The following is a 24,851-nucleotide window of genomic DNA, read 5'->3' on the forward strand; positions in this document are numbered from 1 at the left end:
GATCGAGATGACATATGATAGCATATTGTACATATAATGTGATGCGATATTGGAATTCTGCTGTGTTTTCCCCATCACTCATTCAGATCACGCAGTGTTTTAACAACAGTCAAATTGTATATCAGTTGCACTTGTTGCTTCTGGTTTATGCCTTTTTATATCATTTAGCAAGTTTTATGGAGTTATGATTAAAGCGCAGCAGGCAAATTTTGTTACAGGATATTTGATTTTATTGCAGATACACAATACACCATATTATTTTTTTATAGCACTGACCTATTCAGCAGAATAATTCATTTCTAAGTGAGCTTATCTTTTCTGTTCCCATAACCAGGCAGTTATCATCGCAAGGCACTCAGGTGCTGTGAGTGTGTGTTCAGTGAGATCACTTAATAATCTACTGGGAGAATCACCAGAGTTCCTTGCTGGACCTCCCCAGGTCTCGGCTCTGTGCAATGACCGTGGTTTCTTGGGACTTGAATGTGAGATGATTCTTACTTCAAAGAAATTAAGAGATGATGATGATGGAGTGGGATCTGTGGACACAGTAAGTCAAATTTTATATATTTTACTATGATTTGGCATGAGAGCTGTGCTAGCAAATGAAAGAAGTATCAATGATCATTTTTGTGTCTTTGTTGTTCCCATGGACACCAGAATTGTTCTCAAATTGTGAGGGATTATTTATGACAAATTCCAGTTGCAAATGTATATAATGTGAAGGTGCAGTTTGAATCCAGCTCTTGAATGCTTACTTATACAACAAAAAATTTGGAACAATCCACCCTATTCATACATTGCATTACAGAATTGAATAACCTGTTTTTCAAGTAAGAGAGAAAAAATATTTGAAGAGAACCAAATTTTAATTCTCTTGAAAACATTATCTTCAGTTTCTACTCTTGCTGTCTTTCTAACCAGATTAATAACAACACTTGCCATCCACAAGAAATACCAACTCTGCTTGATGTATGTTATATGGAAGATGGTTAATATTGTAAGGGGAACTGGTGGAGATGGGTTGGGGGGATGTCATGCAGCACCAATTAATCAGCTTTTAATTCCAAACACTTTATGATGGCACCCCACTATAGCTCAGTACAGGAAGCAGCAGCTTGGGAAAGGGTTTTAGCGGCCTCCCGAGTGTTGTCACCCCGCAATGTCGACAGGGCACAGTGTCGGCTAGGCAGTGGCCAATGGAACAACGGCATCCATCATTAGTGACTCTGGCTCTGGGCAACCTCAGCTAACTGCGGCCATGTACATTATGACCTGGCTTGTGCACCCTGCACTGTCCAGAATGCGGCAGGCCAGTGATGTAACAGCAATGAACCACTGCCCCCCCCCCCCTCCCCCTCCCGCCGCCAGTCGATGGCTGGGAAGCTTCTTCCTAGAGCTGGTGCTAGCCCATTGTGGCGGCTGCTCCAGGTTCCGCGGTCATATTGTGGCCCGTGAACAGCATTATAGATGAAACTTCGTGGCAGATTAAAACTGTGTGCCGGACCGAGACTCAAACTGGGGACCTTTGCCTTTCGCGGGCAAGTGCTCTACCAAATGAGGTACCCAAGCACAACATACGCCCCGTCCTCACAGCTTTACTTCTGCCGGTACATTGTCTCCTACCTTCCAAACTTTACAGAAGCTCTCCTGCGAACCAGTTGCAGAGTGAAAATCTCATTCTCGAAACATCCCCCAGGTTGTGGCTAAGCCATGTCTCCGCAATATCCTTTCTTTCAGGAGTGCTAGTTCTGCAAGGTTTGCAGGAGAGCTTCTGTAAAGTTTGGAAGGTAGGAGCCGAGGTACTGGCAGAAGTAAAGCTGTGAGGACGGGGCGTGAGTCGTGCTTGGGTAGCTCAGTTGGTAGAGCACTTGCCTGCGAAAGGCAAAGGTCCCGAGTTCGAGTCTCGGTCCGGCACACAGTTTTAATCTGCCAGGAAGTTTCATATCGGCGCACACTCCGCTGCAGAGTGAAAATCTCATTCTGGAAGCATTGTAGATGGCAGCCAAATGACACAGTGCCCTGGTGATAGAGCTGTGATACTAACAGAGGTGACTTTTGTATAAATGGCTAGGTATTTACCATAGTGTAAGATGACTGTGAACATAAGACAACCCCCTTTTATTTTAAGAGGCTCCTTGAGAAAAATTAATTTTTTAACATATTCTGGCTAATCAAAATTACAAACTTTTATTGATGCAAGGTATCTGCATGAAAAGTTAACGTAACACCTATTCTGAACTTAAGCCAATTATTGATTGTCTACATGTTTGTAGTATATGGAGAAATAAAAAACAAAAAGAAATTGTTTATTTAATTTTTATCTTCACTGCATTATTTGTTTACTTAACCTGTTGTTTGTGGTATCACTGTTTTTAATCGTCGTCATTGTCATCCTAACAGAGCAGCTGTGAAATTTATATTTTTGCTGTCACAAATATTTGGCTGCTTTTTCCGAATAAGTTGCAATTTCTGTGATTGTGGCTATAGTGCAACCTGAGAACACAGCTGTTCGTTTTTCTGAATGCTTGGTGGATTTTGATTCTATATTGACTTGAGAATGTTACATTGTCTCTTGTTTCCAAACATATTGTCTGCCTGCTGCTCTCTCATTGGCTTTATACAACTAGCAACTGACACCTGCCCTATCATTCTAATCATACCTAATGGTAAGTGCTGACAAAATTTATGCATGAAATACATGGTAAGCCACTGACCCCAGTCTGATCTTTTAGCAGAAATGTATGCTGTTGTTGAGTACTTGTGCAGTTTTACAATCAATTCAGTTCTGAGTACAAATGGATTCAGACGAACTGCAATTTAAACATGTTACATGATCATAAAAAGCCAAAGTATGCAGTATAGTTGGCTGCAACGATGAAATTCGCTGCCTGCGTACACTTCCCTCCCCAAACTCATTGTAGTTCTCACCAAGCTGGCATCACATTCCATAGTGCTGTGCTTGCACAGCAGTGAGACATGGACGGCAATATCTTCTAGCGTGCAGATCATATATAACAGCAGCAACTAATACGTAAATAAAAGGTGGCAGTCACAATTCAGTCGAATTCGCAAACTTCCGCTCATCCTGCAATATAGTGATGTCTGTTGGTACTCTCTCCATGACGGGTCTTTCCACTGTAAATTATTCTTGCGATAACAGTTGTAGTCAGTCTAATGTGATTGTTAGAGTTTTAATTCTGGATTAATTTTCTTTTTTGTTTTATCTTAATGTCATAATCTTGCTCTAAAGCTGGTTAAAAGTGGTAATGTATTTCTCCGGTATTCTAATACATGAACAGCAACCAAATTTCTCATTTGCAACATACTTGGTTAAACATTACAGTTTCTCATAATCAATAAAATATTGACTCTGAGTTCAAAATAAAGTAATGGTTTTTGAAGGACAATATTTTCGCTTTTGAATGTTACCTTTACTTGAGAACCAGCATAAATGTTTGTCTACAATATCCATACATGTATGAGAGCTTGTACTGAAAACCTGTTCAGATACAACAAAAGTTTGTTAAGTTGATAGAATTTAATGTAATTTCCTCCTGTGTTTCACAAAATCATCAATTTTCTTGTGTATCTCTTGCACTGGCGCCACGAGTCAAATGTCATGTGATTGTTCGAGCAAAGTCAATACTGTATCAACTGCTTCAGCTTATTGGGAAATCTCAAGCCTATGCAAACTCAAGTATTGTTTGCAAAGTACTACCTTTCTGGATTTTTCAAAATAAATTTGTACAAAATCTCAACAGCCAAAGCTTCATCTGTAAGTGCTAGATGATCCCATATTAATCTATTAAACAATGTAAAAACGTTGACCTTCACAGCAACAGTTTAATCTGTGAATATAAGATGACCCCATATTTTTTCAATGATGAGTTTGGGAAAAAACTTCATTTTATAAACAGGTAAATGTGGTGTATGCTTTCGAGCTGCACTGTTTGGGTTTTGCTATTCCTTGCGGCACATATGCTAAACATTTCGGCGGCCAGTAGTGTGGAAAGGCTGAGGGCATCTACCGATTGGGTACTGCATTGTCAGGTGTTTTCACACCTTGACAGGCTGCCTTGCTTTGCAGCATTGCAAAGGCTGTGTTATATTTTCTAAACTGCAAGTATAGCACCTGCACTTGTCTTTGGCTGGCATGGCTGCAGTTCATTTTCAACTTTGCACATTTTTGACCAAACACAGTTGATGTGCTGCATTGCCCTCTCCTTTAACAAGATCTGGTCCCTTGGGTCGCTTTGAACTAGATTGTCCTTATGCAAACAAGAGTGACAAGTTCCCTGGCGGCTGGCCAAGTTTGCTGTAGTTCATTCATTCGCTCAAAAATGCTCTTACTACTACATTTAGTTATGCTCTGCTTATTGTAAGCTGTGGCAGTTCCTTTTTAGCTTACCTTAACTTACAGTTATGGTTCCCTCTGCTACCTCTTAGGCTCTGAGAATCCAGTCCAGCAGGATTTGAGCAGTGGCTTGATCCAATGTTTGTCTCGTGTTCCATTTCTTGCATATGTAAACAAGATTAAGCAATGGAAAATCCAGGATGGAATGTAACAGTATTATGAAAAGGATAGTTGGTACTCACCATATAGCGAGATGCCGAGTCGCAGGTAGGCACAACAAAAAGACTTACACAAAATGAGCGTTTGGCCACACATGACCACAGTCTGCTTCAGTTGTCAGAGTTTTTTGTGTGTGTGTGTGTGTGTGTGTGTGTGTGTGTGTTCGGTCTTTTTTCAGCAATGGCCTTGTTGGCCAAAAGCTCATTTTATGAGAGTCTTTTTGTTGTACCTATCTGTGACTCGATGTCTCTGCTATGTGGTGAGTAGCAACTGTCCGTTTCATAATATGTAAACAAGAACTGTGCTTCAAAGTAAATGTCATTGTGGTGTTTGGTATGACAGTGGTCAATGTTGTCTCTTTTCGGTACTGGTTTTGAGTGTACTGATCCATATGCTACATTAATGTCTCCACAGAGATTTTCCCTTCGTGCTCGGTAAAGAGTTTGTCTACAGATTGAATTAATTCAGGTCCTAAAGCCTTGTTCAAAGCAGTCAGGTTTGTGGCTGGTAACACTGTCAAATCTCCCTCTGGCCAATACAGCTGATGCTGTAAAACACTCAGATGTGTTATTCCCAAAATTGTGGCAAATAGATGGAAACTAGGTCTCATTATTTTCATTGATGTCCCATTTATTAGCAATCTACTCCTGTCCAGTTCCAGCCTTTCCCCTGCCATGAGCTTCCCCTGTTCATAGCAGCTAGCTTTTACTATTACTTTTTCAGAGGTTGGCTTGCATCTCGTGGTCGTGCGGTAGCGTTCTCGCTTCCCACGCCCGGGTTCCCAGGTTCGATTCCCGGTGGGGCCAGGGATTTTCTCTGCCTCGTGATGGCTGGGTGTTGTGTGATGTCCTTAGGCTAGTTAGGTTTAAGTAGTTCTAAGTTCTAGGGGACTGATGACCATAGATGTTAAGTCCCATAGAGCCATTTGAACCATTTTTTCAGAGGTTGAGTACAACCAATGTGCCTCCACCTGCTGGAAGCACAGCTCAGGCCTAATCACCTCTTTCACATAATCCTTTCCCGTTTTCCGACCCAGCAGTAACTTCACTGCACAGGAGTCGTGACCCTCTCTAACAACCATGCTTGGACAACTGTAACTTCATCCCTGTAACAGATCTGTAAGTCCACTTCCTCCATTTCTGCATGCCCACTCTTGTCCTTTGCAGTTAGCAACAATCACTTCACCCTTACCCTGACAAACTTCTTCCTTCAGCATCTCCCACTTGATGGAATATGCATGTAATAAGTAACATTGGTATTATGCTTACTTTCACACTACTGAAAGGAGACTGAAATGTACATGAAATTACAATTAAATCAATAAAATGAAATGAATACCCTTAGCTGCATACAGGCGTTGATATACATCAGTGGGGACAGTTGAAAATGTGTGCCCCAACTGGAACTCGAACTCGGGATCTCCTGCTTACATGGCAGACCCTCTATCCATCTGAGCCACCGAGGACACAGAGGATAGTGCGACTGCAGGGATTTATCTTTGGCACGCCTCCTGTGAGACCCACATTCCCAGAGAATGTTACTAGAGATATGTTAATGATATGTTGCTGCTATTTGATGGAAAAAAAGAGGAGATTGAAGCTTCCTGGCAGATTAAAACTGTGTGCCGGACTGAGACTCGAACTCGGGACCCTTGCCTTTCGCGGGCAAGTGCTCTACCATCTGAGCTGCCCAAGCACGACTCATGCCCCATCCTCACAGCTTCACTTCTCCCAGTACCTCATCTCCTACTTTCCAAACTTTACAGAAGCTCTCCTGTGAACCTTGCAGAACTAGCACTTCTGAAAGAAAGTATATTGCGGAGACATGGCTTAGCCACAGCCTTGGTGATGTTTCCAGAATGAGATTTTCACTCTCAAGTGGAGTGTGCGCTGATATGAAACTTCCTGGCAGATTAAACCTGTGTGCCGGACCGAGACTCGAACTCGAGACCTTTGCCTTTCGCGGGCAAGTGCTCTAGCAATGGCACTTGCTCTCGAAAGGCAAAGTTCCCGAGTTCAAGTCTCGGTCCGGCACACAGTTTTAATCTGCCAAGAAGTTTCATATCAGCGCACATTCCGCTGCAGAGTAAAAATCTCATTCAGGAGATTGAAGAACTACTAGCAGGATTCAGTTTTTTCCCCAAAACCAAAACATTTACAGTAGAACATAAGATGACGAAAGCATAAATTTCTTGGATCTTAAAATCACCAGCCACCAACAAAACCAGCATACACAGAAAACACGCATGCACAGACGTAACACTGGACAACTGATCGTGCCATCCCACCACACAGAAACATGCTTCATTTAGGTCCATGTTACACAGAATACACTGTCTTGGTTTAGAATAAAACAGCCTCAGGAATGAGATAGATACAACAAAAGAGCATTGCCATAAGCAATGGCTACACAACCAAAATGATTGACAATTCAGTTACACAAATGGCCACACTGTGAAAGAAGAGAAAGTATATGCCAGTATCCCATACCTGGGTCCCATATCACAAAAAATAGCTGACCTTAAAGGAAAAAAAAATGTAACTGTTGCGTTCTCAACTAACAGAAAGTTAGGAAACTTACTTGTCCATACCATAAAATAAAATAAACATACATGAAACAACAATAGAATGGGCAAAATATCATGCCCCAGTTGTTCTGCCTACTATGTAGAGAAAACAGGCAGAAATTTCAAGACCCATTTTCAAAAACATGTAAATGTTTTGAGGCTCAATTACTTTAAAAAATTAGTTATTGCACAATGTATGTTGGAAACAAAACATGTCATTAGCAGACTAGAGAACAATTTGGTAGTACTTCATAATGAAGCCAATGGTAAGACCCTAAATCTGTTAGAACAACTGGAGATATACCTCCACAAAATAAAAAAATCAGCATCTATCCAGAATGAGATTTTCACTCTGCAACGGAGTGTGCGCTGATATGAAACTTCCTGGCAGATTAAAACTGTGTGCCGGACTGAGACTCGAACTCGGGACCTTTGCCTTTTGCGGGCAAGTGCTCTACCAACTGAGCTACCCAAGCACGACTCACGCCCCGTCCTCACAGCTTTACTTCTGCCAGTATCTCGTCTCCTACCTTCCGAACTTTACAGAAGCTCTCCTGCGAACCCTGCAGAACTAGCACTCCTGAAAGAAAGGATATTGCAGAGACATGGCTTAGCCACAGCCTGGGGGATGTTTCCAGAATGAGATTTTCACTCTGCAGCAGAGTGTGCGCTGAAAAGTTTGGAAGGTAGGAGATGAGATACTGGCAGAAGTAAAGCTGTGAGGACGGGGCGTGAGCCGTGCTTGGGTAGCTCAGTTGGTAGAGCACTTGCCCGCGAAAGGCAAAGGTCCCGAGTTCGAGTCTCGGTCCGGCACACGGTTTTAATCTACCAGGAAGTTTCAGTCAGCATCTATGTTAAATGAACTAAAAGATTTTGCAAGCCACAGTTATTTAAGTAATTTTAAAGACCTATTCCAAAGTTATTCCTTGCATATGTGAATTGTTTAACAATTAGATCTCTAGCACTATGAATAAATTTGTCTTTGATCACACCATGTACAAAAAATCTCTGAAGTGAAGTGTTTATAAACATGTGTATGCAAATGTGACTCTTGAGTGAAGTGTTCTGTATGAACAGGATGGAGAAAATAATCTGTGATGGTGTCAAAAAGTTAAAAACACTTTTCTTGGGTTATGTAGTAAGTTTGCATTGTTAATTTTTCCCACTATTTCGCACATATTTTCCACGTTTGACTTAAGAAATTCATAACCTAACATCAAACCCCTTATGACAGTAATATGCATTTCACCTCATTCCATTCAAGAGAAAGAATAAAGCATGTATTAAGACAAATAACACCTGATGACGAGCCTACAGGGTCTGAAATGCAGTGTGTTTCTAATGAAACACGAAAAGTTGTGACCGAAGGCTTTTTTTAATTCATACTTCCAGCGTATTGAATACAGTCATGTTTGAAGCTGCAAAATATGGATAAAATTAAACATAATTTTTGTAGCTTTTTAGTGTTGATTTTCATGTGTTTGCTATATGTTTGAAGTTCTCCTGCCTACTGTTTTGATACCATTTTCATTGCTTAATTGTTCTCATTTACTTAAGAAGCCCCCTTATTGTAAAATTTCAGACCCAATATAGTTTTTTCTAGGTTTACTGTCTTGAAATTTCTGCTTCAGTTTGTTTAACGTGACTCACATTAGTATATGCTTTAACTTTCGTTTTATAAACAGTCTGTGTATAGTGGATATTTACAATTATTGTTTTAGGAGAGCAGTGATGATGAAGAAGAAAGTTCACTCTTGAGTAAATCTGCATATATTTTACGTTCTGGTGTGTATATGATAACAGACATTGAAAGATTCCAACCAAGAAGGAAAAAACCGAAATTGCTGTATAGAACATACAGGCTTTTGGGTCTGAAAAGTACCACACCAGAAGAACTTTATGCTAGAAAGGTATTACGAAAGTTATAGATGAAATAAGAATACAATAATTTTCAAGTATTAAATTTTGTAAATTATATTTAATCATTTGTATAAGTTTTCAGTTCTTCTGCTTGTTGAGTATTCTGTAGTTTTTATTAATTTGTATGGTTTGTTCATGACTAGTATAACTCATTATAACCACAATTTGTCAAGAACTTACTGAACATAACAAATCTATACAAGACAAATCTCATAATCCTCCAAGTGACTGTTACATATGATACTTTTTTATCTGGTATCTTCATTAAAGTACTAGGAGAGACATAGGAAATAAATCAAATGTATTATTATTGAACTGGAGTTACTATTTTGTTTCTTCTAGCTGCTTTTGTGTTCTCGTGTTTTAGATATGTAATCTGCTAACATTTACTGTCATAAACATCTGTAACATCTATGCAGTAATCATACAAGGGTAAATGTGAGGTTTTTATTAGTTAATGTCTGCTTTACAAGCAATTTTTGGATTTGCTCTTTAAATTGGACCTTTGTATTGACTATGGAAGAGATAACTAACAGTGTTAGTTTAATTCTGGTACCACAAGAAAATCACAAGGTGTAGTCACTTATTGTCTTACAATGGAGAATATAAATGTAGAGCATGAATTCGCAGTACATTGCATTTATGGAGTCTTATTATGAAAAATTTATGATGTTGTTTGTCTCTGGTGTATATAAAACTGAGCATGCATCTTATTAGCAACATGAGTAGCATATATGGGATTAAGTGTGTTTTGAAAATTGTATTTTTGGCTTAAATGATTGTAATATGATTGTAACAAGAGCTCTGCTGTTCAGTTCAGCATAGTTCTGTTATGCACTTGCTCTGCCAGCTGTAACACTTTCCACACTCTCATTTATCTGGTAAAAGCCACATTCTGAAGCTGAAAGCCGGAGAAGTTTGTATTCGGTCATATTGCAGAGAGACTATGCATTTATATATTGTGTACCTCTACAGGGAGGAAAAATAGCACAGCATTAAATGCTTGGGGAAGCTGCACATTAAGAAAGCTATTCCATTACATTCTTTAGCCTTTCATCTGTTTTGCTATGCTAACACTATCCTACAGTTTGCTGTAGTAAGCCATTAATGGACAGTATTATGTTGGGCAGACAATAAAACAATGCTGGATTGAATACAAGATATGTCTTTGATTATGTTATCCAGAGAAATTTGACGTAGCTGAACAGACATTGGAAAACGAGCCAGAAATAAGATTCAAAGACACTTTTATCAGCAAGATTGCCAACAGTTTCTGGGAGAATATAATTAAAGAAAATATAGATATAAAAAATCTGATAATACCACCAATAAAGATAACATTTCATCAATAAAGATGGTGTTTTTCAACTGAGTACAGCATGAAACTTGGCCATCTAGAGATTAAAGTGGATGTGGCTGGTGTGAGACAAAAACCTTCCCTTGTACAGTAATGAAGTGAGCAATGGTGACATCATAGCCTGTACCATATGGCTGTATAAGGCTGAGGGCAGTAACCATATTGTAGACAGTGGCCAAGAAGCACTGTGCCTAAAGGTTGTAGATGTGTAACCACTTGACACTGTTGGGAAAAACTAAAAGGAACTACAAATATGTAAGGAACTTGTTCAAAATTAATATAATTTTTTGTAATTTTTTGGTGATTTTCATATTCACTCTCATGCAAAAGTCAAGAGACATTAATTCTCACAGTGGCATTAGTAACCTAATTATCATCACCATCTTTGATAAAACACCTTATTCCTAGCTGTAGATTAATTATGGTTAGCTTCCAGTAATTTGTCTCTGTAAATTCATTACAAACATCCATCCTAGGTTTTCCCCATGAGAGCAAATAAAAACTCTCAGTGACCAAAACTGAGGTGAATCCATGAATGTGCAGGTATGATGTGATGTGCGTATTCTCAGTCAAAATAACTACAGAAGCTACCATCTCCTGGTATATGCTATCAGTGGATGCAATGTACTGAGAAGGCTGTCTCAGCTAATTCATGATCCTCAAAAAAACCTGAGAGCAGTCATGGCAGTTCTGCAATTGCAGTAGCTCACTGGATGAGAAAAAAATGGATACATTTCAGTTGGACCTGAAAACCTGTAGAGCAAGTCACACCATAATCTTCTTCTCTTTGGGCCTTCCTAGATGGAAGCCCATACCATGGCGGTCTGAGGAAGCAGCAGCTGCCATTGCAGAATGTAGGAGAGCATTTTGAAGCTGTACATACAACACATAAATGAACTACTTAATATCATTTAAATGACTGGGTGAAAGCACATTTTTAATTAAAAATGAGAGTATACACCTGATCTTCTCATGTATAAAATATAAACTCTGCTGCATTTGTGGCCATTGGCTGAATACAGAAATCTCTGATAATGGAGACATTAGCACCAGTCCCCTGAATATAATGAAACATTGCTAGAAATGCCTGCATTGAGCAGCCAGTGCACTACCTTCACAGTTCATCAATGCCTGGCAAAATGCAGCTTTTTATGCTTGTGCTCCTTACGCCTAGAAACTTATGTCCTTTTTAATTAATAGGGACTCAATAGCCCTTCAGATTTGTGTCAGAATACTCCCCCATGATCCAACACAATGCACAATCAATAATTTTATTTTGAATTCTTCATGTTTGTGTAGAAAACAATAATATGGGACTGTGGGTATGCCTTGATGCAAAGCACTTTTGTTATTTATTTATTCCCAAACTAGTTTCAGCAATAATATCGCCATCACCAGTGGTTTCTTTGATTCTAAAACATGCAAAAATAGCATCCTTTATTAACAATGTAAAACGTTATTACATGTGTGCTGTTTGGTTCCAGATATTGTTTCTTGTCAATAATTTCATGATACCTTATTTAGTATATATCACATCATGGTTTTTTATGTCTGTTTCCTCTGTATTTTCTGTGTTTTTGTTCTTGGCATACATCATGTCATATGAAATTGCATGGGTGTCTGTTAGTAAACAAATACAAAATTGTGGACTTATGTATGTCAGCATTATACACCATCAAATGCAATAAGTAAAAATAATAACTTAGTGGTTTTTAATTGAATATGGCAAGAAGAATTTCCATCATAATGGCCATCTTAAAACTGGGAAATATGCACATACAGAAATAACTGCAGTCCAATTTGTCCAACAGCCAGTGTCTGTAAATTGTTTGAAAGGATGGGCAACTTTGTTGGTGCCTGGATTCTAAAAATCTTGTTTTAAATTCCAACATGGTTTCTGAGACACCCTGCCTACCATTAACCATATTCTGATCCTTGAATCTGCAGTCCATGACAAATATGCTGACTGCTAACACCTGCTTTCTGCATTCTTTGACTTTCAAAAGGTGCAAAATACAACATGACATTAGTAAATTTTATTCACATTACATAAAGTTTTTTTTTTCCGGCTGCCAGCCAGTTTTGAAAGAGAATTATTTATAAAGAGAACTCTTTATCAGTTGGACCGTCTTTATATAGTTAAGGTCACCAGCCATTGACCTTCTTCTTCTGTGCTGGATGCATACGCATTGCCCGAACTCTTACGGGTCTCAGTAAGATTGTCTGCCACGAGTAATAAGTGTAGTGGGCAGGGGCACTACGAATGTAGTGTGTGGACTTTAAGTTGGGAATGTGGGTTTCATGGGGAGTGTGCAAGGGCTAAATCCCTACATTCGCACTGTCCTTTCTGCCCTCAGTGGCTCAAATGGATAGAGCATCTGCCATGTAAGCAGGAGATCCTGGGTTCGAGTCCCGGTCGGGGCACACATTTTCAACTGTCCCCGTTGATGTATATCAATGCCTGGCAACAGCTTAGGGTCTTGATTTCATTATCATTTCATTTTGAGTCCAAGTGCGAACATTTCCTAGATGTCAATACATTCAAGAGAATGGGGTTCTGCAGGTAGCAGAATATCCTCCTTGTGATAGCTATATTATAACTTCTGTGGAGTCTATAGCACTATACATTGATGATTTCTGCTTATGTTACACCTGTACACTATAACACATTGTGGAGTGTCAACTTCAGAGAACTATATAAAAGACATATGACTGGAACCAGAATAATGGGTATTATTTCTCACCAGCAAAATCTAACTCAGATCAGCACATCCCCACACTGATCTTGACTTAGATTAGCTGCTACAGGTTGTTGAACAGTTCTGCCTTTTTTAGGTCTGCTAATTGACAACCAACCAAATTGGTTATCTCACCAATGCCAATTAAAGGCTGTTGTTGTTGTTGTGGTCTTCAATCCTGAGACTGGTTTGATGCAGCTCTCCATGCTACCCTATCTGAATAATTTCTTTTATTTCATCATACATTTCTTCAATTTCTTTGTCGTCTGCAGAGCTAGTTGGCATATAAACTTGTACTACTGTAGTAGGTGTGGGCTTCGTATCTATCTTGGCCACAATAATGCGTTCACTATGCTGTTTGTAGTAGCTTACCCACATTCCTATTTTCCTATTCATTATTAAACCTACTCCTGCATTACCCCTATTTGATTTTGTGTTTATAACCCTGTAGTCACCTGACCAGAAGTCTTGTTCCTCCTGTCACCGAACTTCACTAATTCCCACTATATCTAACTTTAACGTATCCATTTCCCTTTTTAAATTTTCTAACCTACCTGCCCGATTAAGGGATCTGACATTCCACGCTCCGATCCGTAGAACGCCATTTTTCTTTCTCCTGATAACGACATCCTCTTGAGTAGTGCCCGCCTGGAGATCCGAATAGGGGACTATTTTACCTGCGGAATATTTTACCCAAGAGGACGCCATCATCATTTAATCATACAGTAAAGATGCATGCCCTCGGGAAAAATTACGGCCGTAGTTTCCCCTTGCTTTCAGCCGTTTGCAGTACCAGCACAGCAAGGCCGTTTTGGTTATTGTTACAAGGCCAGATCAGTCAATCATCCAGACTGTTGCCCTTGCAGCTACTGAAAGGGCTGCTGCCCCTCTTCAGGAACCACACGTTTGTCTGGCCTCTCAACAGATACCCCTCCGATGTGGTTGCACCTACGGTACGGGTATCTGTATCGCTGAGGCACGCAAGCCTCCCCACCAACGGCAAGGTCCATGGTTCATGGGGGAGGAAACTAAAGGCTAACTGTATGGAAAAAAACCCTCTCTTACATTATGAATGTGTCACTTGCTATTAAACAGCACCATCCATAATTCAGTTATTAGACCATGTACACCATCGTGAAGTAAAACCAGAAACAAAAGCCTTTTTGCACAAATCCATTCAATTCTCATTGCAGGACTGGATGTCCCACCTTTGAGAGTCCGGTGCCAGCAACCCCTGATCAAGTACATGGTCACAGTCAAGCAGAGATGTAAATATCATTAGTACTCTACTATGTTACAAAATCAGAAGATCCTACTGCTCATCAATCCTCCCTGAACAGGCAGACCAGCTGAACTGTGGCCTGAGGACATTTGTAGGGAATTTATATTTTCCACTTGCTTATATACTTACAAGTAAATCTTGAGCTTCCTACTGGTGTATCCCCCACCATGTAGTATGTGTGGACGTGCTTTACAGTCCCAAGGAAAACACTGTTCTTACCATTTACCAACAAACTCTGCTCGGTACTTAACGATTATCCACATTTTTCGAGTTGTATACACAGACTGCTCCAAGGTCAGTGATGTTCTTTATTGCTATGTTGATAGAACAATACTACTCACAAAACTTATTGGTCTCCAGTAACTATAATGTGTTATTTGAATTTAGGGAGCTGGAAACTCCGTAGTTTTCTTTTGGAAACTGGCCACCTCATTGTGGCAAGTGACAAACTCACTGACAGGCTGTCTAAGGAGGCAAGCACAATGGCTACTTTAGATCTGGGCATCCCAGAGACCAATCTAAGGACACATCTGTGGCACTGAATTATGATGGCCTGGAGGAAAGGAATGGCAAACTACCGCTTATTCCTGAACATGCAAGCAATTCAAGAGACTGCTAAGTAATTTCAAATTTCGTACTGAGCCTCTCGAAAAGAAGCCACAATCATATGTCTTTTATACCTCAGCCACGCCAACCCATTTTAATATTCCCAAGGGGGCTCACAACTCTTGTGTGAGTGTGTGTTAGGCTACCATGGGGCCCCAGCCTTTGCAGTAATACTTCCACTATCCCTTTTCCCCTCTGGCTCTCCATCAGATGGTTTTCTTGGTGCCAAACCTGTTTGGACCTGGTTCATGATTGGAAATCTGGTTACACTTCTGGCATTTTCTACAACTTTTCATTGAATGAATTTATGGTCCCTATTGTTGGGTTTGGCCTGCCACCAATTTTCAGAATTCTCCAAAAGTGTGGATTGTGCAGGGAAGGTTTACACCACCTCTGTGCCTTTCCATCTTTACACCCTTCTGTTTAATAAGATAATACACCCAAAATCCAGCATGGTAGCCACCCTGTTGAGGAGGAGAGGGGGGGGGGGGGAATTGTCAAGTACCTGCAGGGTTGTAGTCCCTGACCACGCAGGGATTGCACTGTTGGTGTCCGAGCTGAAAAATCCCCATGTATACCAAGGAGTATGTGCCCATTGTAACTGGTGCACAGGGACTCCGAGCAGTGGAGTATTGGTCAGCTAGCTATGCTGTAGGAGGAATATAGGGCTAAGTGGCAAACAGGCAAATAGTCCCTCCAATAGTTTGCAGAAGGACTGATTGAGGTCCCTTCTTGGCTACAAAGCCCTTATTCTTTGTGGAGAACTTAGAAGACAAGTTTGGGGAAGTGGCAGCCATCTATAAAACAAAAAGTGGCTCAGTTTTGATCAAAACAGCATCTCCTGCTCAGTCAGGGGCACTGCTCGCTTGTAACATGCTTGATGGCATACCAGTGACTGTCACTCCCCACTCCCCAGAATAGCCCAAATATTGTTCAGGCCATCATTTTCCACTGAGACGTGCTCTTCGAATCTGATGGTAAGCTACACACCAACTTGGAGTGATGGGTTATACACTTTGTCCGTCACGACCATAAGGGGCCAAAAGATAATTGCGTCGCTACCAGTCCCTTAATCTTGGTTGTTTGCCTGAAAAGGTCAAGGTGATGCTATACTGATGCAATGTGAAACCATATGTCCCATCCCTCTTGTCCCCACTCCCTCCCTCCCATGCGGTGCTTGAAGGGTCTGAAATTTGGGCATATGTCTTCACTTTGAAATCCTAGCACTATCTGTAAAGATTGTGGATGAGTGCTGCATGTGAACATTCTTGTGCCCTTCTACCCGTCTGTGTCAATCGTGGAAAGCACCGTTCTCTCTGCTCAGCAGATTTCATTGTTTTCCAGAGAGAGAAGAAACTACAAGACTACAAGAATCTGGACAAACTAACTTACCAAGAGGCCAAGACGAATAAAAGCGATTGCACGTGGCATGTAAAACAGCATTGTGAGCTACAGCTGCAACCACATCGCCCCCTTCGGCGATGGCACTCTTGCCTGTTACACGTCCTATGATGGGCCCTCAGGGCAGCTCGACCATGCCTGGTTGGGGGCTTCCTTCTTGCTGCTTGCCCCCCCACACCTACTTTAGAGACAATGGCTTTCCACCCACCAGGTACATTGGTTCCTGCCTCCCAGTGGGTGACAAATCACCTTCCTCTGGCTCCTCTCACCAGGTGGGGGTCCATCAGCCCAGTGGCTGAAGGTGCCACAGGTTGCTGGTTACAGGGCTTTGTGATCATGTTCTTCACCTGAAACTGATTCAGAGAAGCCCTCACAATCATCGAAATCCTTTAAGGAGAGGAAATATAAGAAAAAGTACTCCAAGAAGGAGGATATCTCAGTGGCCCTCTTGCCAGCAGATCATGCCCCTTTCATTCCTGTGGCCAAGATGGAGATTCTTTCAGCTCCTGAGGCTGTGGCTCGCACCATACGACTGAACCTGGAACCTATGTGTATTGATGCCATAACCCCTCACCCTGTGGCAGCAGGTGACCCTAGGGCATAACTTGCTTCTGTGGTTCCTTCATGGCCTCACAGTACATTGACAAATTATTCTCTAGTGGAATTGTGGTTTTTTCCACCACCTGGCTGAGCTACATCTTCTTTTAAGTACTTCCCCTGCCTTCTACATTGACCTTCAGGAGACTTGGCTTCCAGAATAGTGGACCCAAGCCCTTCATGGGTACTGGGTATATTATAAGGATCATGCTATCTGTGACGGTGTTGGGTGGAGTTTGCACTTATATTTTGGGCACTCTATATTGAACTTGTGTCTCTTAATACACCTTTGGAGGCTATGGCTGTTTGGATAAGGGCATTTCAGGGTATTAACATCTGCAATGTGTACTTTCCTCCCAATGGTGAAGTGTCTCAGGACATATTGTTTGCATTGGTTTCTCAGCACCTCCCACGTTTCCTAATCTTGGATGATGTCAATGCCCATAACCCTTTGTGGGGTGGAACCGCAATTGCTGCCTGTGGTAAAGATCTCGATCGCAGAAACTCACTGGCACAATTTGACCTTTGCCTCTTTAATGTTTATACCCCCACACACTTCACTGTAGCACACGGAACTTTCTCAGCCATTGACCTATCCATTTGCAGCCCTGGTCTTCTCCCATCTATCCACTGGAGACTCCATGATGACCTATGTTGTAGTGACCACTTCCTGGGCCTTCCTGTCCCTCCCTGAGTGTCGTCCTTGTGGTGGCCTCTCAACAGTGTTGCCTGGGCTGCTTTTGCCTGTGCTGTTGCCCTTAGCTCCCTGTTGTGAGGATATATTGATGAGGCAGTTCAGAATACAACTACAGCCATTCTTTCGGCAGATGATTTGGCAATCCCCTGTTCCTCAGGCCCACGCTGACAGAAGACAGTACCTTGGTGGTCATCAGAAGTCACAGAGGCCATTCAAGATTGTAGGCAGACTGTCCACTCTCATAAGCCCTGTCCATCAATGGAGCACCTTATTGTCTTTAAACAGCTCCATGCACAGATCCGCAACCTAATAAATCGATGGAAACAAGGATGCTGCGAGTGATATGTTTCAACTATTCGACTGCGTACCTCCCCTTCACAGATTTAGACAAAGATCAGACATCTCTATGGATACCAGACACCTGCAGGTGTACCCGGTGTTACCTTGAATGGTGCTGTCTATGCTGACCCAGATTCCGTCACTGAACATTTTACTCTGCACTATACCCGAGCATCTGCATCTGACGCTGTCTTTCGTGTCCTAAAACAGCAGGTGGAGTGAAAGCCGTTATCTTGTGCTGTATGCCACCTGGAGCCATATAATAATCCATTCAGCAAACAGAAATTGGTCAGTGCCATAGTCTAGTGCCCTGATACAGCCCCAAGGCCGGACCGCATCCACAACCAAATGATCCAACACCTGCCATTGCATTGTCAGTGTCATATCCTTGTCATCTTTTAACTGCAAGGGCAAGTTTCTATCATGATGGCGAGAAAGCATCATTGTCCCAGTGCTCAAACTGGATAAGCACCCTTTAGAGATGGACAGGTATCACCCAATTAGTCTCACCAATGTTCTCTGTAAGATGGTTGAACACATGGTGAACCAGCACCTGTGTTGGCTGTTTGATTCTTGGGGTCTTCTGGCTTCATCCCTGGGTGGTTTTTGCCAAGGCCATTATAAAAATGATAATCTGGTTTATTTGGAGTTTGCCATCCAAACAGCTTTTCCTGGATGTCAACATCTTATAGCTGTCTTCTTTGACCTGCAAAAGCTAATGACACGACATGGCGGCACCACATCCGTGCTACCTTACACGAGCCGGGTCTCTGGGGTTTGCTCCCGATTTTTATCCAGACCCTCCTGTTGCATTGTACTTTCCAGGTTCGAGTCGGTACTTCCCACAGTCATCCCCCCCCCCCCCCCCTCCCCCTGCCCATGCAATAGAATTGGGTCCCACAAGGCTCTGTACTGAGTGCTCCTCTCTTTCTAGTAGTTGTCAATGGTATAGCAACAGCTGTGGGGTCCTCAGTATCACCCTCCTTGTAACTGACAATTTTTGCCTCTAGTATTGCTCTTCTAGCGTGGGTGTCACTGAACATCAACTGTAAGCTGCCATGTGAAAGTTGCAGGCATGGCCCCTCAGCCGTGGCTTTCGGTTTTCAGCATTGTGCCCTTCTATCAACATTGTACTGTTCACCCATACTCAGACCTTTATTTCGATGACTAACTGCTCAATGTAGTGGAGACTTATCGCCTTTTAGGACTGGTCTTCGATGCTCAGTTGCTGTGGAGTCCCCATATTTGCCAGCTTACGCAAAAGTGTTGGCTGCACCTTAATACATTTCACTGTCTGAGTAACACCAGCTGGAGTCGCTTCTGTCTTGGTGCCAATGATGGTCGTATGCGTGTTTGGCGCCGTGCAGGTGAGCGCCACAATCAGGCCTGCATACGACCGAGGCACACAGGGCCAACACTCGGCATCATGGTGTGGGGAGCGATCTCCTACACTGGCCGTACACCACTGGTGATCGTCGAGGGGACACTGAATAGTGCACGGTACATCCAAACCGTCATCGAACCCATCGTTCTACCATTCCTAGACCGGCAAGGGAACTTGCTGTTCCAACAGGACAATGCACGTCCGCATGTATCCCGTGGCACCCAACGTGCTCTAGAAGGTGTAAGTCAACTACCCTGGCCAGCAAGATCTCCGGATCTGTCCCCCATTGAGCATGTTTGGGACTGGATGAAGCGTCGTCTCACGCGGTCTGCACGTCCAGCACGAACGCTGGTCCAACTGAGGCGCCAGGTGGTAATGGCATGGCAAGCCGTTCCACAGGACTACATCCAGCATCTCTACGATCGTCTCCATGGGAGAATAGCAGCCTGCATTGCTGCGAAAGGTGGATATACACTGTACTAGTGCCGACATTGTGCATGCTCTGTTGCCTGTGTCTATGTGCCTGTGGTTCTGTCAGTGTGATCATGTGATGTATCTGACCCCAGGAATGTGTCAATAAAGTTTCCCCTTCCTGGGATAATGAATTCACGGTGTTCTTATTTCAATTTCCAGGAGTGTATTAGCCCTATGAACAGCTTACTCGTGGAGTCTGGGGCACCTTCATTGCATATCAGGTGCCATCAACAGCTTGTCGGTTATGTTACACACATTTGCAGCTCCCCCAATCATCCAAACTACAGTCTCCTCTTTCCAAACATGGAAATCCATCTCCCACAATGGCAGCACAGATCAAGGATTACGATCAGAATCCACATCCAGTCCTTCCTCTCTGAAGTCCAGTTGCATCCTCTTCCACCTCTCCTCCGGCCCCACATGGTGCATCTCTCGTCCAGAACTCCACAAGGTGTGAAAGACTTGGTTCCTCCCGAGGCCCTCTGTCACCATTTTTCCCTATTTGTGGTGCAATCTGGAGTTTAGAAGTCATCTATACTGATGGCTTGATGGTTGCTGGTCACATGGGGTCTGTTTATACCCACATAGGGCAAACTTAACTGTGCTCCGTGCCAGATGGCTGTAGTGTTTCCACTGTGGGATTACTAGCCATCTCTTGTACTCTTGAGCATATCTTTTCCTGCACCGATGAGTCCGTTCTCATCTGCAGCGACTCCCTGAGCAGTTTGCAAGAGCTACCCTCACCACCCCTTTGTCATTGCCATCTAGGATTCAGTCTGGACCCATGGCCACATCGGGATCCTGTGAGGAATGAATGTACTGATAGCCTGGTCAAACTGGCTAACAGTAAATCGAATGTTGAGATCAATATTACAGAAACTGATCTCCAATCAGTGTTATGCCATCAAGTTTTAGGAATCTGGAATATGGAACGGCTCACTCTGAGTTCACCAAACAAACTACAGGTGGTAAAGGAGACTACAAATCTGTGGAGCTCCTTCATGCAGACTGCTCGCTCAACTCTACCATCCTTTGCTGGCTCCATGTCAACCATACTTGGCTGACTCATGGTCATCTACTCTGTCACAAGGACCCCACGCCACTGTCGTTGTGATTCCCATTCGACGGTGGTCAACATTTTGCTAGACTGTCACAACCTAGCTGCCTTGCGCTGGACTCTCAATCTCCCTTACTCACTACCCCTGGTGCTAGGAGATGATGCCTCAGTGCCTGACTTTAGTTTTATGTTTTATTTATGATGGGGGCCTTTATCACTCTCTTTAAGGTAAGGCCATTTAACCTTATCGGCCCATTGAGGTGTAGGCTGAACACCTGTTGTGTCCTCTGTCCAGACCAGATTGCAACTGTCTGGGTTTGGTGGTCCAGCCCAGTCCTCACCTTACCTGCTCCTTTATTCTGCTTCCCTTCTCTTGCTTGGTCTGTTAGACTTGTTCACCTTTTGTCTGTGCTTCTCTTGCCCTGTCAATGCTGCTAGTCTTTCCTAGACAATTTCTGATGATGCATCTCTAGTAAGTAGCAGCGACAAGTTGTTGTACGTTCCCTCACTTCATTATGCTTTCTGGGACTTCAGGCTGCTCCCTAGATGGGACGCCTTGCCTACCTTTCCTCTGATGTCTCACTTTCTCCTTTATGTCCCTTGTATCACGTTCGTTGACCTTTCATAGATCTTGGGGGTTTTCTTCCCCTGCATTTTGCGTGGTTGGCTGTCTCTGATCTACAGTCATGTAGATGTGTCTGTTAGAGGAAAAAGGGACCGATGACCTAGTACTTTGGTCACTATAACCAACCAACCAACCATTTGAATAATCATGCGTGTTAAAGCACCGTGTCCAGTAGGGGGAGTTGCACCAGCCTCAAATCAAATTCAGCGACAGATTAATAATGATGGTCAGTGAGCTGCCCAGCCAGGATCTGGTTATTTGACCATTTCCCACATCCCGCTAGGTGAAAAGGGGGTTGGTCCCCAAGTCCCATCTCAGTTATGCAATTCACAAACATTTGGAAAACTTTCGTTCACTTTCACGTAAATAATACTACACAGACAGTGTTGAGGTACACAAATTCTGTTCAGAGGGGCTACAGGGTGGCAATAGGAAGGGCATCTGGGCACCCCATAAATTAGCCATGCTAAATTCATTAAGTACCATGTTGACTGCACCGGTGTGGGACAAAGGCACAAAAAAATATGATGTTGTATCAGCCACACCAAACTTGCCCATGAGTCTGACCTGTGATAAGCAGTCACACCCCAGTGTACATGTGGAGGACCCGTGATAATATTTCATATCCTTGTGGAGTGTGTTGCTCCAGCTGATCTGTTATGTAAGCTGAATCAGCGTATGGTGTTACCTTCAGATACTTGTGGATAGTTCAACAACTGGTAACAGTTTTACTTCTTACGAAAAAATGGTCACTATGACAACTATAACAATATTTAATGATGCCTCCTTGTGCAGTGGTACAGGCTGTGTGAATGGGGTTGGGGGTGGGATGGAGGGGGGGGGGGGGAGGAAACTCTTCGCAGCACTTCTGGCCCAAGTGTGCACAGCTACACTCCATCCCTGAACCAACAATCATAGTAACTTTTTACCTATGCTAGCCTATAGATTTACTCCATGTGTTACCCCTTACATCAATCGCACAAGCCACAAGAAAACTCCTCAGTGAACATTACACACGATATGGTGTTTGAGGGCGGGGGGGTTCTTGGCACAGGTGTTAGTCCATGAAGCCATTCATCAGTGGCCATCTCTGCACAGGCAAGCAGTTCTCTCTCTACTAACTAAAGTAACAGAGCAGTTGACGATGGCTACCATGTGGCAGGACACAATAACTCTGAGCACTGTCTCCTCATGTGGTGTCAGTAAATTAATTTTAGTGACATGTTGGCTGTGACAACCAAAACAGGGCAGCACCAATATAAGTAAAAGAAATTATGATTTAGGTTTTTACTGTGTATCGTATATAAAGTAAAACTTCTTGAAGTTCCAGAATGTTGCCTAAATTTCTTAAAGGTAACAGACATACCAGTTTTTTGGAAACTCATTATCATCATTATTGTCCCAAAAGCAGCTCCTTCATGGTGGGATACCCCCCTTTGGGTCCGGGGATTAGAATAGGCCTGAGGTATTCCTGCCTGTTGTTTAGGTGACTAAAAGGAGTCTCACACATTTCGACCTTTATGTGATGGTCCCCTGTCAGGTTTTACCTCCATCTTTCTAAGTTTTCCCAAAGAGTGAGCCAATTGCGGAAGGGCGCCCTACATGGTGCATCGTGTCCATCGTGCATTGAGATTTTTAGCCCACTTTCTCGTCGTCTCATCGCAGTCCCGCTCATTCTCTCTCTCTTGGGTGAGGACACCTTCCTGGGTGCGTTTTCCACCATGCAATATGCAATCTCGCGTTCTGTGATGACGATGACCATGGATTTCTTAGCACCTCATATCCAGTATGGTAGCCAGTCTGTTGTGGTGGGGCTGCCATTTACTTGTTGGTTGTAGCCCCTTGACAGCACAGGGATCACTCTGCTGATGCCTGCGCCGTTAACTCCCCATGTATACCATGGAGTAGATGCCCATCTCCCTGGGGCATCGGGACTCCCGGTAATGGCCATCCTGCCAGGTGGCCCTTGCTGAGGCTGGGTGGCACCTGTGGGGAGGGTCCCTGGTCGGAATGGGTGGCATCAGGGCAGATGACATGCCATGAAGCATAGTGTGTCATCTCTTGCTTGTGGTCCGCTGCCAGCAGTCTCTAACCGGGCAAAGTCTAACTTCAATGCTAAAAAATATGACCCCAAATTGTTCCCCTCCCTGGCCACACTACTGGAGGAACGCCAGGCTAAGGATGGCAGTAAAGCTTATTCGCACCGGTACTTCGTATGTATGAGAGCTGATGGGGAATCATTCATGTCCATGAAGCATCAGTTTTTGTTGAGCATTTGGAGGACAAGTTTGGGGAGGTGGAGGGCTTGTCCAAAATGCACTCTGGGTCAGTCTTGATCAAAACAGTAACCTCTGCCCAGTCGCAGGCATTACTCGCTTGTGACAAGTTGGGGGGATGTTTCTGTTACCATCACACCCCAAAAGAGCTTAAATATGGTCCAGGGTTTTATTTCCACAGGGACCTTCTGCAGTCTGATGAAGAGCTGCTAGCCAATTTAGAGTAGCGAGGTGTTCATTTCATCCGGCATGTCCATCGGGGTCCGAGGGATAATAAGGTTGCTACTGGTGCCTTTATCTCGGTGTTTAAGGGTGACACATTGCACTGACCCTTAACATAGACAAAGGTAATGTATTGCGAATACATAGAAAGAAGGATCCTTTATTGTATGATTATATGATAGCGGAACAAACACTGGTAGCAGTTACTTCTGTAAAATATCTGGGAGTATGCGTACGGAACGATCTGAAGTGGATCATATAAAATTAATTGTTGGTAAGGCGGGTGCCAGGTTGAGATTCATTGGGAGAGTCCTTAGAAAGTGTAGTCCATCGGCAAAGGAGGTGGCTTACAAAACACTCGTTTGGCCGATACTTGAGTATTGCTCATCAGTGTGGGATCCGTACCAGGTCGAGTTGACAGAGGAGATAGAGAAGATCCAAAGAAGAGTGGCGCGTTTTGTCACAGGGATATTTGGTAAGCGTGGTAGCGTTACGGAGATGTTTAACAAACTCAAGTGGCAGACTCTTCAAGAGAGGTGCTTTGCATCATGGTGTAGCTTGCTGTCCAGGTTTCGAGAGGGCGCGTTTCTGGATGAGGTATTGAATACAGTGAAACCTCTATATAACGTTTTTCAAGGGACCACAAATTCTGAACACTGTATAGAGGAAAACACTATAAAGAGGAAGGCTTCCAAATAATAATGATAGGGCATTACTGAAGATCAGGATACCACTAA

At 42.9% G+C, this 24,851-nt stretch overlaps 1 protein-coding gene across 2 annotated transcripts in view; it reads left to right on the forward strand.

Annotated features, from left to right (window-relative positions):
- The window catches only part of LOC124798260 (NBAS subunit of NRZ tethering complex-like), a 424,226-nt gene that overhangs the window by 59,952 nt on the left and 339,423 nt on the right, over positions 1–24,851 (forward strand). For both annotated transcript variants that reach the window (XM_047261580.1, XM_047261581.1), the window contains exons 10-11: positions 335–547; positions 8,861–9,049. In XM_047261580.1, coding sequence (XP_047117536.1) covers positions 335–547; positions 8,861–9,049 — 402 coding nt within the window. The remainder of the gene's footprint in view (positions 1–334; positions 548–8,860; positions 9,050–24,851) is intronic.

Source organism: Schistocerca piceifrons, chromosome 5 (genome assembly GCF_021461385.2).
Source record: "Schistocerca piceifrons isolate TAMUIC-IGC-003096 chromosome 5, iqSchPice1.1, whole genome shotgun sequence".
NCBI classification, from domain to species: domain Eukaryota; kingdom Metazoa; phylum Arthropoda; class Insecta; order Orthoptera; family Acrididae; genus Schistocerca; species Schistocerca piceifrons.